The 14,861-nt window shown below is 36.1% G+C and overlaps 1 protein-coding gene across 1 annotated transcript in view; it reads left to right on the forward strand.

The window, feature by feature from the left end:
* Positions 1–14,861, forward strand: part of Cog7 (conserved oligomeric Golgi complex subunit 7) — a 335,222-nt gene that overhangs the window by 245,968 nt on the left and 74,393 nt on the right. The window contains exons 18-19 of the mRNA XM_090382401.1: positions 9,257–9,362; positions 13,768–13,862. Coding sequence (XP_090238527.1) covers positions 9,257–9,362; positions 13,768–13,862 — 201 coding nt within the window. The remainder of the gene's footprint in view (positions 1–9,256; positions 9,363–13,767; positions 13,863–14,861) is intronic.

Here is a 14,861-nt window from a genome sequence, read left to right on the forward strand (position 1 = left end):
TTGGATATTGTTTTGGCTGTTCTAGTGAAACAAGTGCAACAGTTGAAAAATATTCCACTTTAAAATGATACTCTCAATATATTTTGCATATTTCATAGGATGATAATGAGCAGTTAATTAAAAATACAATACAAAACAAATATTTGCTCTTTATTTTAACAAACTATTCTGTAAAATCCTGATCACATAAAAATTCACATTTAATAGTCTGCATTCATTTCCTTGGAAAATATTAAGTGAAGACTACTTAATTTGAACCAATCTTGGGAGCTAGTAACACTGAAGCATTACTCACTCCCAAGATTGATTTAAATTAAGATATTTTTAGTATCAATGATCCTCTCATAAAATAGAACAGGTTACTCTGCTAAATCCATCAGCATATACATAACAATATGCTTGCTATATGGGTGTATGGGAGACCTCAGGTCTTCTTTTTTATTAAGGAATTAAGGAAATTTCTTAATAAATAAAACTATTCCTAATGCGGTATAGTACTTAGTACCGTATAGTACTTAGAACCTATAGTACTTAGTACCATGCTTGGGTTGGAGGTTGAGAAGATGAAAGATGATATTTGTTGACATTACACTTTAAATTCTGTAGACTGTAATTTTCAGGAAATACGTATGAAGGTTGTTCCAGAAAAGGACAATTGAATGAATAAACGAGGAAGATGAAAAGTTGGTTTTGTGAGTTTGAAGTTGGACAGTAAATGGATATTGGCTGGTGGTGGCACGTGTTCGGACTGTTTTGAAAGAGAGAGCTGGAATTATAGAAGCCAATTCAGAAGAACAGTGCCCATGGAAGTATCTGTAGAAAAGGCATGCAGCAGAAACAGTCCATCTATGAGACAGTAAGTGGAGGGACTCTGTTAGAGAGGAGTCATTAATTAACCTAACTGCCCTCTTCTGAATGGAATCTAGAAGCGTGAGAGAGGTTTTGGGGGTACCGTCCCAAATTGGGAACAATATTCCATGGTAGGGTGGATTTGTGATTTGTACAGAGTGAACAGCTGTGTGGAAGAAGTGAATGCCAAGAATGAAAGAGAAAACCAAGTTTTTTAGATGCAGAGGAAGCAATATTTGTAATGTGCTTGTGCCAAGAGAGATTAGAAGTCAGGGTAATCCCCAAAAGAGATATATCATTTTGTCTAGAAATTGGGCTGTCACCAAAGATAAGCATAGGAGCAGAAGAATCCTTTTTGCGAGATATAAGACCAGACTGAGTTTCAGAAGCATTGAAATCAACTAAGTTGTCTTTGCCCCACTGGAGAATTACCTGAAGTTCGGCATTTAAGGAATTGGTAGCAGATATTTAAGAAGTTGAAGCTGATTGAGCAGAGCAAGGTTTCTCAAAATATAAAGCGGAATGCAATGTGCTATCATCAGCAAAACTATGGATAGGATTTCAAGTAAATGGAAGAAGGTCATTAATATACAAGAGGAAAAGAGTCGAGGAAAGAACTGAACCTTGGGGAACACCAGCATTAGTGGAGAAGTTAGAAGATAAAGAGCCATCTACCATCACCCTCAGTGAGCAATCAGAGAGAAAACTGGATAACCATTTACTAAAAACAGTTGGCAAACCATAAGATGGAAGCTTGTTTAGAAGACCTTTATGCCAAACATGATCAAAAACCTTTGAGATGTCAAGAGCAACTGCTTGTGTTTCATCAAACTTTTCCACTGAATTTGTTCATAAATGAGTAATATAAGCCAGAATATCTCTCACAAGTGGATCGACATTGACAGAATCCATACTGGTGATCATTGATCAGATTTAAGGTTTCTAGGTAGTTTAAGAGTTGATGGTTAATTGATTTTTCCATTACTTTAGAAAGAGTAGAAGTAATTGCAATGGGACGATAATTGGATGGGAGGGATTTGTCACCCTTTTTAGGAACTGGCTGGATATGAGCAAATTTCCAAGCAGAAGGAAAAAAACCTTTGGAATAAGAAAGTGAAAAAAGGCGGCAAAGAACAGGAGTAAGTTCAGGAGTACAGGTTTTGAGAACACGTGGAGAAATACCATCAGAACCTGGTGCTTTCTTTGCATCAAGATTCACGGAAGACCACAGGAGGTGTTGAATGGAGTGTGTTGGGAATGGTGGGAGGCGTTTTACCAAGATCATTAATACATGAGTTGGAAGAAAAATGGTATGTTAGCAGGTCAGCTTTATCTTTGGCTGAAGTGACAACAGAACCATCTGGTTTTCACAGAGGTGGGAGCAGAGATGGGCAAAAGTTACGGCCAATAGCTTTGGCAAGAGACCAGAATGCTCGGCTACCATCAGGGCAAGTTTTCTACTCTTAGTCTGTTCAAAATCTAATTTGGACTGATTAATAACTGCTTTACAATTGTAGCAGCTCTACATCCTTCTTGAAATGAGGCTTCCAGACCTGTATACAGTACTCAAGATGTGGCCTAATCATTGCCTTATACAAGGGAATAATCACCTCCTTATCCCTGCTAGAAAAATTCCTGTATATCATTGACAAGACACCATGAGCTACTCTTGCAGCTCGTCTGCACTGCTCAGAGAACTTCATATCTGCCTATAACTGGCAATATTAATATTCGTAGAGCTTTTAGAATTGGTGATTTGCCATAGATTTGCCATAATATCACAAATAGCTCATGTGAGAGTTCAAATCATGTAGGTTGGCAATAGATAGTTAAATTTATTATCTATTATAACTGCTTAGAATTTACAAACATAATGTTATAGCTTAATACGTACAATTTAAACTTAATAGGATATACAGAAGTCATATAATGTAAACTTGGTAGGAGATAAAAAATATATATACTGTAAGTTTGATTCTGATATATATATTGTGTTATTACTACATTAGAATATAAGTTTGTATAGTACTTTTTAATGAATTTTCTCCAGTTACCATTGTGGATTTTATATCTGGGGAAGTCTTGGTTGCACCATTCCATCCTCTGTGAGTCGGAACACTAAAGATTAAATGTAATAACATTATGGTTGCTACCTGTCCAAGAGGTATGGATTTGCCAGTCTGCAATGCAATGGCCAAGGGTCCAGTTCAAGATGGTCAGGTCGATGTATGACTGTCCGGTGGGCATAACACAGGTCGGCAGGTGCCCTGCTGGGTTCCAGAGTATGAGGTTGTTTGAATCCAAGAATTCTTAAAGTAGTTCTCCTTTGGGCCCAGCCTGTGGGCTATTCCAGCTGGAGGAAGATGCATTGGCATCTGTTAGTATAATTAATTTCCTCCCCTCCAGTTTGTAAAGTGCCTCCTCCAGGTAATTAAGGAAAGGTTCTAATTGCTGGCTGCAATGCATATACAAGGTTATTATGTATGTATATTTGGCCAACTAGGCCTTCTAAGCAAGCATAAGCAGCATGTTTGATGCAGAGATTCATTATTGTAGTCATGGTTATGTCAGGAGCAGTGATGACACTGGCTGCCCAGACTCTGGCAATGGCATTTCCTCCCGAGCCTGTCACATCAGTTTGAACTGAACCATTTTACTTCATAAGGGCAGACCCTTTATTGACCCTTTATAGAAGTATGGCTCTTGTATGCAAAGAATGTATATGTTGTGTTCTGCTATGATTTTTGAAAGATCATAATGGATATTGATTTGCGAGTTAAGCTGGAGTGTCTTGCTACACCTGTTATTATTCCTGTTAGGATTACTATCTAAAATCTGCTTAGTTTAATGTTTTCTTGAGGCTTTAGGTATTCTGGGCATCTGAAGGATCTTTGTATGAATGAGTATCCTTTTTCTTCTTTAATTTACAGTTGGGACAGGTCTCAGGAGAGTCTTTATTTGGGCATTCTTTGTACTGATGGCTCACTGTACCACAGTGGCCACATGTTGGGTCTTCTTGGTGGCAGGTTTTAGAGAAGTGGCCATAGACAATTATAGCATCACTGTGACAGAAAGGATTGGAAGGGAGGTAGAATTATGCTGTTAGTTAAGAAACATAAAATTTAAGGAAGTGCATACAGTTGACAGGGGTGGCCAGTGCAATGTTGAGTCAGTTTGGTGTGACATACGCACTGAGAAAGCAGAAATGAGAGTAGGAGTGTGTTATAGGCTTAAAGACTCTGATGAGTACAATGAATAACTGTACAGAGAAATAGAGTTGGCCATTAAATAAGATTGTCTTATAATGGGAGATTTTAACCGTACTGTTGACTGGAACCTGTGGGTTGATCACTTTTGTTAATTTACTGGATGACTGTTTTCTACAGCAGCATGTGCTAGAAGCAACCAGAGGAAGTAATACCCTTGATCTGATTATCAGCAGTGATTATTCATGCATTAAGAATCTTCAGGTAAAAGGACCACTAGGTGGCAGTGATTTCGTATGCTGTGGGATTTACTTTAAGATGCAACTACCATTAGGGGTAAAGGAAAGGGATTTTGCTTTTGTAAAGGTGACTATCGTGTTTTCAGACAGTTTTTAAATTCTATACAGTAGGACCACTGATGATGTTACAAACAGAAAATTCTAAATCGGAAGCACTCAAGGAACTAATCTTGGAAGCTACTAGGCTGTTCTTAATAACTAAGAAATACTCTTCAATATTTAGGCCTAAATCGATGTCAGATAAACGAATGAGATTCGTAGCAGAGAAGAAAAATGCATGCAATGCATATAAAATTATCACATGACATAGAAGCCTATGGTAGATATAAACTAGTCTGTAATCAAGTCACAAAGATGTTAGGAAAAGGCAGATTATGAGAAATCTGTGGCAAAGGAAGCAAAGAAAAACAGCAAAGACTTCTTTACTTATGTAAACTCTAGAAGGAAGGGGATGAATCAGATTGGTCTACTTGTTATTGACTGTTAATGATCCTGCTCAGGAAGCTGATAAAATGAATGAGGATTTTGCATCTGCATTCGCACGTGAGGAATTCTGTAGCTAAGTTGAGGCCAGAAATTTATCCAACTCTAATAGGGGGCTATATGACTTTGTAATAACTGAGTGGAAAGTGGAAGAGAAATTGCTGAAGTTAAACATAAGAAAGGCACGTGGAGTGGATGGGTTCTATCCAGTGATATTAAAGGAGGCAGCAAAGGAAGTAAGCAAACCTTTAGCCATAATTATGAGAACGGCTTTGGATTCAAGGGAGGTCCCTCCATAGACTAAGAAGTGCAAATATATCCAATTCACAAAGGGGGGATCGAAAGGTGATACAAGTAATTACAGACCTGCTAGATTAACTTCTGTTCTAGGGAAAATAATAGAGTCAATGGTTAAAGAAGCACTTTAGGATCATCTAGACAAGACTGCAGCTATAGTTCAGACACAGCATGGGTTTGTTAAGGGAAAGCCTTATCTGACCAATTTGATTAGATAATACGATGTAGTCACAAAGGAACTGGATGCAAAAAATAATTTTGATATCATATACAGTCAGTCCTCATATAGCACGATAGTTGTGTTCCTAGAACCCCTCATTCAATACAAAATTGTACAATATAAAACACTAGGCCCTATGGGAAAAATAGGGTTGGGTGCCGGCCACCCAAGATTGAACACACAAACCAAAACATTACCAAACACAATAAATAATCGTAATAAAATACATATTTTATTACGACTATTATGTAATAAAATATTGCTAATGCTTTTGCTTCTATCATAATTCATATTTTTTCACAATTTCATATTTTTTCCTCTATCAACAGAGGCAGACTGGCCATAAGCCTTACTGGCAAAACCCCGGTGGGCCGGAGGCCAATGTGATTTTGGCCATAAACGCTAGTATGAGAATTTTTGATCCAGTCCGCCTCTGTTTATCGATATCGCTTTTCTTTTTCTCTCTGAATCTGCAATGTCTTCACCAGGACACTTCCTTTTCACACCTTAGCTGCGCGCGTGTAGCAACTGAATAAACAACACCGTAAAGGCAGAGATACACTATTAACAATTCACATTTTACTAAAACACATTTCTAGGGGTTACTACCATAAAACAATAAAAACAATTTCCAGTTGCATTTCTGCTAGTGGAATCTGTTATAAACTGGTAGTAAACTCGATCTAATTGCATTTGCGATTATACCAATAGCTGGAATTGTGTTGGTCTTTACGTTATTATGGTGAAATGTGTTTCCCCTTCACTGATATAAAACATGTAAATACATTTTCAGAATCTTCTCTTCATTCCTATCGTGTTGCGTTCGGTTGGGGTGATTCCGCATTTGACTGCCATTTCTTGTAAACACAAAGGCGAATCGCGCATAAGCGAATTCGGTTCGTGTTATATAAGATATCGTTCCCCTATTTATAAATCATGTATGATCAAATTCGTGTAATGTAAACATGTGTTATACAAGGACTGACTGTACTTGCATTTTAGGAAAGCTTTTAGTACTGTTGCACAAGGAAGACTACTGTACAAGTGGGAGCAGTATGGCATTAAGAGCAAGTTGCTACAATGGATAAAGGATGGTTGAATGGGAGAAGAGAGAGAGTGGTAATCAATGGACATTGCTGTTCATGGAATAATGTTAATAGTGAAGTTCCCCAGAGTCCTTGTTAGGCCCATTGTAGTTTTTTGTATATATCAGTGATATTGATAAAGGTATATCCGGCTTAATGTCCAAGTTTGCAGATGACATGAAGGTTCTTAGGGATGTTAATGACAGTAATGATGAAATGCGGCTGCAACGGGATCTATAAAAGTTGTGCAGTGTGCCGAAAGATGCAACTGAAGTTTAACATTGACAAATGCAAAGTACTGCATATGGGTAGCAGTGACCCCAGAGTATCATACCAACTGTGTGGTACTACACTCAGGGTATAGAGAATGAAAAAGATCTGGCAGCAGTTGTTCTATCAGATATGAAGTTTTCAGAGTAGTGCAGACAGGCTGCCAGATCAGCATATGGGGCCTTGTCAATGATATACAGGAACTTTGCTAGCAGGGAGAAGGAGGGTGATTATCCCTTTGTATAAAGCAATGGTCAGGCCACATCTTGAATACTGCATACAGGTCTGAAGGCCTTATTTTAGGAAATATGTAGTGCTCCTGGAATGGGTAATAAGAAAGACAACAAGATTGGCACTGTTGCACATGGAAGACTACTGTACAAATTGGAGCAGTGTGGTATTAAGGGTAAGTTGCTACAATGGATAAAAGGGTGATTGAGTGGGAGAACACAGAGAATGGTAATCAATGGAAGCTGCTCTTCGTGGACTAATGTTATTAGTATATTATTTGTATATTTATCAATGATATTGGTAAAGGTATAGCAGGCGTAATGTCAAATTTTGCAGATGATACAAAGGTTGGCAGGGTTGTTAATGACAGTAATGGCAGTGTGCTACTGCAACAGGATCTAGAAAATTTGGACAGATGGGCTGAGAAGTGTCAACTGAAGCTTAACATTGACGATTGCAAAGTACAGGTAGAAGTACCAGAAAAACATACCAACTGTGTGGTACTACACCTAGGGTGGTAGAAAATGAAAAAGATCTGGGAGTAATTGTGCAGTCAGATATTAAATTTTCTGAGCAATGCAGAGAGACTGCCAGAGCAGATCATGGGGTACATACAGGAATTTTGCTAGTAGGGAAAAGGAGGTGATTATCCATTTGTATAAGGCAATGGTCAGTGCATACCTTGAGTGCTGCGTACAGGTCTGGAGGTCTCATTTTAGGAAGGATGTATTCTAAGCGTGTACAGAGAAGGGCAACAAGATTGGTGAGGGGAATGAAGGGGGTCCTCTTACCGAAAGAGACTTAAGTTCTGCAAATTTCAGTGGCTGGAAACTAGGCATCTGCAAGTGTTTAAGGCCTTGAATGGGTTGTGCATGCTGAATTCTGATGGGATTCTTTCGCTTGCTCAGATTATGAACCTGTGGGAGCATAAATTAAAATTGAGGAAAGACAGTTGTACATTAGATGTGCAGAAATTTGCCTTTAGCCAGCAGGTCATTAATTGCTGGAATAAATTTCCATCTGTTGTAGTGGAAGTTGATAGGCCAAATAAATTCAATGAGGAACTGGACAACGGTTTAGAGGGAATGGATGTGTGAAATTGGGTGTGTGTTTTTTTTTTTTTTTTTTGGCTGATGCTACATTAGCTGATATGCATGTTTTCTTGCATCACATGCCTCCATCATTACTACTACTACTATTAGTGAGGGGAACAAAGGGATTCTCTTAAGTAAGGCTTAAGTTCTGCAAATTGCAGCATCTGGAGACTAGGCACCAGCAAGGTGATCTGATTGAGGTGTTTATGGCTTTAAATGGGTTGAGCAAGCTCAGTGCTGATGGGATTCTTCCTCTTGCTCAGATTACATTTGAATTTATGTTCCCTCAGGGAACATAAATTCAAATTGAAGAATGACAGTTTCAGAATATATGTGCAGGAATTTGCCTTTATCCAGTGAGTGGTTGATTGCTTAAACAAATTTCCATCTGTGGTTGTGTAAGTTGATAGCTTAAATAAATTCAAAGAAGAACTGGACAAGCTTAATGCTAATATGTGCCATGAGTTTGAATGCGGTCTATGTACATTTTTTCTTTTCTGTAACACTCCAGTTACACCAGAAAAAGGAATGCAGAAGGGGGACAGTAAAGGGTCATTCCCCCTCTTTCAATCACCTATTTCAGTCACTGAATTTCCTAATGACTCATGCTTACAATTTCAGTACCAACAGACTGATCACCATCATCACTAACAGGCTGAGACTACTGGCCAAATATCAGTGAATATTCTTTCCAGTCTCAGAAGTTCTGTGAAATTTGTCAAAATCTGAGTTTCAGCAGAAGTAAATTAATGTCACACTCAGCCATTCATTCAGCAGTGCCAGATTCAGCCAGGCTCTCCTTTCAGCCCAAATGCAATATTAATCCAGTTGCAACTTATCAGATTCAAATTTTTCTGCACAAGGGCAGAACATATCTTCATTCATTTTTATAGCAGGACTCTTGTGTAAGTCAATTGTGTAATTCAATCAGTTTTGCATTATATAGCTTTCAACAATGATTTTGAGAGAGAGAAATAATAATGCAAGGCTTTAATTTTATATTTTAAATTAAATTCGAACATAGATTCTTCGGAAATGTAAATTATTTTACATTTCTGAAATTATTTATTAATAAATTTCCTTATTACATGTGGCAATGTATAATTCATTCCATATTTAATTTTGCATACTGTATATAATTTTTATTTATAATATTCTAAAATAGTAGTGAAACTTTATGATCTTCTAATAGCTAACCTTGATACAACTCATTATAATACAGGTGATGTAATACTTCATATAGAAGCTTTAGAGCAACTTTTAATTCGACATATTCAACAGGTGGCAAGGTCGTTAGAATGTTATGATTCAAGAGAAGGAGAGCAAAGGTAAATGCTTTATTAAGAAAGTAAATAAATTGTAGACTTTTGAATTTGAATACAGTTCATTTATTGTTGTTATTGGCATCCAAATCTGGTATACCTGGTGGGCGATAAAAAAAAAAAAAAGAAAGAAAGAAAAAAAGAAAGAAAAAAGAACTTTCAATTTATTAATGCATTGGAAATTAATTTGAGTCTATTTCATGAGATACTTTATTCTGTCCACTTAGACTGGCTAACAGAGGGTGGGGTTCAATCTCAGGTTGAAGGAGCAGGTCAGTGTGTTAGTGCAAATTTGTACTGGGCCACTAGTCTTCCATATGCTATTTTCCTCTATGCTAGCATATTTCCCATTTAGACCCAGCCAGAGTAAGTCCTCTTTCTTCTATTGCTTGCTTGACACTATCAGTTGATCTTCCTCTTGTCCAGTCTCTTGGCATATTACTATTCACGTTTGCTTTAAATATGCATTTCACTAATCTCCCTTTTTCCATACCATGTTAGGTTTGTTTCACTTACCATTGATTAGATATTTGTCACATGAAGAGTAAATTTTTTTTCCTTTATTTATTTGTAATTCCCACTGCCTCCATCTGTTGAGTCCATTTATTTTTCTTAAACTCTCATTTCTGAAGTTTCTTATTTTTTATCATTTCTTTTATTTCTTTTTCAGCTGCACAGGTCAAAATAGAGACTTTACACAGAATTATAAACAGCTGATTTTGTATTTTGGCTACTTGCCATGTGTTCCAAATGAATTTGTTTAACTGGCTTTCTACTTCACTTCCTGCTGTATTTATGTTGTTATTCATTTCAAAGTCTAATCTGCCACCTTTATTAAAGACTCTTCCTAGAGGTTCAAAAAATTCCCAGAATTTGTAAGTAAAAACTTGATTTCAAGATTTACAGCTTAGTTACAATTATCCCTTTCAAAGTAAAATCCGTGATCAGCAGTGCATTGCCACATCCCCCCCTCCTTTCAATTTGTGAAGGCATTCCTAAAAGTAAATTTTTTATTCTTATTTATTGTTCTCATGTAATTTGTATAACTGAAAACATAAGAACTTTTTTATAAATAAAACATAACTTTAATATAAATAAAAACATAAGAACTTAGAAATTTTAGTATCTGTTAGAGCTATGTTATTATAAATTTCAATATTCCTCCTGTATGGCATTAATTTTCAACCTACATCATTAATTATTTTTTAATTGAAAAAGTATATCTGTAAAACAAATTCTTTATGGCACTGTGTATCCACTTCTGTATTAATTTTCCATAGAATTTGTTGCCTGTTTCTTTATTGCAAGATTTGACTATAAAGTGGTTGGGAAATGTGGGCTTTTTTTTTTTTTTTTTTTTTTTTTGATAACAAGACTCCTGTTACTGATGATATTATTTGTTCTTTTTATCTAATATAGTATCCGAATTAAGAATGAAGTTTTAAAGTGCACCCATTTTAAATTTATTGTCTTTTCTCTCAGAAATCTACTTGATATTAATATACCAGAGTGCAGTCTCTTGGAATTCTATTGATCTCTACACAACATAGTTCTTGATGCTTTTCATTATTTGAAATCTTTTCCTTTTATGATCATTTTTATTTTGGAGAATTAGAAAAAAGTGTCTAGAGGAGAGATATCAGGCAGCGGTGGAAGGAGTATTGTGGAAGAATCAGAATCAACTGTTTCCACAAGAACTTGATTTCACAATAACTGACCTCCCTGCACACTCCATGTTTTTTTTATTATTTCCCCAAATTGAAATGATCCTAAAAAACAGAAGACATAATTAACATTCGAGAGGAAAACAAAAAAAGAAAGAAATTCATGAACCAGAACACCTCCCCCAGTGAACAAAATACACCATTGTGTTTTGTTCACTATATTGGATAATAACAACAAATATCTTTGGTAACAGCCTTTTTATCCAAAAAAAAAAAAAAAAAAACCCATATTTCTCATATGTTCTTCACCCAAATCCCAAATCTTTTGATGCATTTCCAATTATTGTGAAACAATATAGTTTACCTCCCCCCCCCCAATAGTTTGTTTAGTTCTCCCTTGAATTTATTCAAACTATCCATCTGAAAAGAAATATATGCACATCTCTTTTGTAACCATTCTACATCAGTTTGAATTTATGCCTCCTCATGTGAATTTATGCCTCCTCAGTCTGAGTGAGAGAAAGAATGTCATCAGCATTGAGCTTACTCAGTCCATTCAAAGCCTTAAGTACTTCAATCAGATCTCCTTGCAAACACCTAGTTTCCAGACACTGCAGTTTGCAGAACTGAAGCCATTCTTTTAAGAGTATCCTTTTGTTTCTCTTCACTAATCTTGTTGCTCTTCACTACATCTGTTCCAACAGATCTGCATTCTTCCTAAAATGAAGTTTCAAGACCTGTATGCCATACTTAAGGTGGGGTCTAACCATTGCCCTATACAATGGGATAATTGCCTCCTTATCTCCGCTGACACAATTCCTGTATATGACAAAACCCCATGAGCTGGCCTGTCAGCCTGTCTACACTACTCAGAGAACTTTTAATTGACTATACAATTACCCCCAAGTCTTTTTCATTCTCTGTTACCCAGGATGTGCAACCACAAAGTTGGTATGTTATTCCGGGATATATTGATTGCCTGACATTTGTCAGTGTTAAACTTCAATTGCCACTTCTCAGCCCATCTGCTCAATTATACTAGATTTCATTATCCTTCTACAAATGGCCCATGGGCACTATTTTCTAACTTAACATCTTTTATTCTCCCTCCTTCCAAAACCTATCCCAAAACCTAGTCAAGATCCATTCAGAGTTCATCTCCACCCTCACCTAAATATAACTTTCTTCCTCCTTCTTGTTCTTCTTTGTTCATTCCTTCTATTTCTGTTCTTTTGACAAGCTTCCTTGTCATGTGCTTTATGAAAATTATAATCAACAGAAATTTAAGTTCACAATCAACAGGCAACATGGCTCATACTCTGCATCAGATTATCATACATTCCAATAACCTCTGTGTTTTTTTTTTTTTTTTTATTACTCCAAAACAGCCGAAGCCTTACAGAAGAGGAATTTTACAGTAGCAATACAGTAATCATTCATTTTACAATCTGTACACAATGTCAGGTATCAATATACAATTTCAAATATACAAGGTCAATTTACAACATATACAATGCATATCATATGTTACAAGCGATTTGCATTTGAGCAAAGCTGTGGTAACAGAGAAATTTATATTTCTAAGCATTTTGTTGTTTTCTTTTCTTGATAGTTCACATTAAGTAGTTGCATTGATTGATTTGTGTTATTATTCTTATTGTTATCCCTATTTTTTTTTTTTTTTCCCTAATTGTTATTTCTTATCTTTGTTCATTAAAAAAAAAAAAAAATTTTTTTTTTTTTTTTTGGTAAAGCTAAGTATACCTATCTTTATAGTATTATTATTGTTGTTATTTTTAAATTAGTCATTTATTTTCATTCTCTATTAGTTTGATTGTAAAACCTTTGTAGCTCTTTTTTGATATTAATGTTTTCATTTAGGATATCAATGTTGGATTCATTCAGCAATTTTGTAGTTCTGTTGAAGTAATGGAATCTGAGTTGATCAGTTCTGAATGGCTCTTGTGGCAGCATATTTTGTCTTCTCAAGACTCTTGGAGGACAGCTGAAGTTGATGAGGTAGAGCAGCTCGGGGGCATCCAACTTCCCAGCCACGAGATGCATTAGGAATTTGCAGTCTGTCGCAGCTCTTCTTTGGTAGAGTGGTACAATCCCGAAGTGAATGCACCATTCATCGTAGGATTTTGTGTTCAATTCCAACCTAGATTTGTACACCAGGAATCTGACTATGGATTTCTGAATACGTTCCAGTTGTTTTATAAGAATTTTGGTGTGAGGATTCCAGATTTGTGAGGCATATTCTAGAATTGGGTTGATTATCATTATGCAAGCTGTTTTTATGAGCTGTACGTTGGTGAAATCGAAGCAGATTCTTTTAACCAGTCCAAGGGATTTGGAGGCCTTAGCTAGTTACCATTAAGTAGTTACCATTTTGTAGTTACCATTAAGAAAAGGGGGGAAAAAAACTGTCTAAGGGCTAACAAGGTAGAATACGCTAAAGGTATGATTATCTACACTGCAGATTCTTCTTAATATAAATGAATAGATTCTGTCAGTCTCAGCTGCCTGTTAGCTGTAACAATTTCTCTTTCAGCTTCCTTTCACTTCATTTAACAACCAATCAGATTAAAGATACTTCTGGTATCCTCTTCTTCTCTAAAAACTTCTTTATGTACATGCAAAATTTGTATTGTATTGTATCAATACAAACTAATACATTAATAGCAGTTATTAATTTTTTACACAAGTATTCATTACACCTGAGTTTGATACATTTTTATTTTTAGAAGAACGGCAAACCCTTTTCATTCATATGATGATATTCTGCTGTCCCCGCCAATGAAGAAGGAACTAAAATTGCTAATAACCAAGCTTCAAGAAGGTAAATGAAATAGGATGAGTTAATTTAAATGTTAAAATTAAGTGATTAATTTAAATATGAACATTAAACTTCTGATTACTTATCAGAGATCAGAGTTATAGAACTCACTTTAATTCTTCTTCAAGAGGAGTGTTTCCATTTACAATGGGTTTCCTCAGCCTACAAGTTATTTCTTGTTAGGATTTTTTTCCCACCATAAAGTGCGGTTCAAGGTGTCTTTGTCAGTTAAGCCTCGGGCTGTCATGCACTCCCGTACTCCATCCATCCATGTCCTCCTAGGTTTTCCTCTTCTCCTTCTTCCAGGATGTATCCATTCCAGGATAGCCTTTGGATATCTGTTTTCTTGCATCCATTTTACATGTCCATACCATGTTAGACACTTTTTCCTGATGGTGTCAATAATAGTCTTTTTCACTTCCATTTTTTCTCTTATGTCTTCATTCCATTTTCTGTCTCTTCTAGAAGTTCCTGCTCTCCAAAAATCCATTTCTGTGGAGAGCAATTTGTTTTCTGCTCACCTATTCAATGTCCAGGTTTCCGCTCCATACAATAGAACACTTTGTACAATCATCTGAAATATAAGTTTCTTTGTTTTATGTAGGATATTTTTGCTCCACAGAACAGAGTTTAACATGCCGATAGCCTTTCTGCCATCTGTAATTCTCTTACTGATCTCTGCTTGGGATGATCCATCACTTTGTAAGATTGATCCCAAATATTTGAATTTGTCGACTTGTTTGATTTTAAAAACTGCAATATTTAGAACGTGTCCTGGCCCTGAAGACAACATTTCAGTCTTGCTAAAATTGATTTTTAGACCCCATTGCTTATATTCCTCAAACAATTGACGACATGCATACTTTGCATCTTCTAAGTCTTGTGCTATCACCACCTGATTGTCTGCAAAAAGTAAATTGTGAATATAGGTGTTCTTATTAATCGGCAATCCCATTTTATTACATTTTTTTGACCAGGATCTTAGGCAGATGTCGATATAAA

Source organism: Mastigoproctus giganteus, chromosome 10, assembly GCF_048544385.1.
Source record: "Mastigoproctus giganteus isolate SK-2022 chromosome 10, ASM4854438v1, whole genome shotgun sequence".
NCBI classification, from domain to species: Eukaryota; Metazoa; Arthropoda; class Arachnida; order Uropygi; family Thelyphonidae; genus Mastigoproctus; species Mastigoproctus giganteus.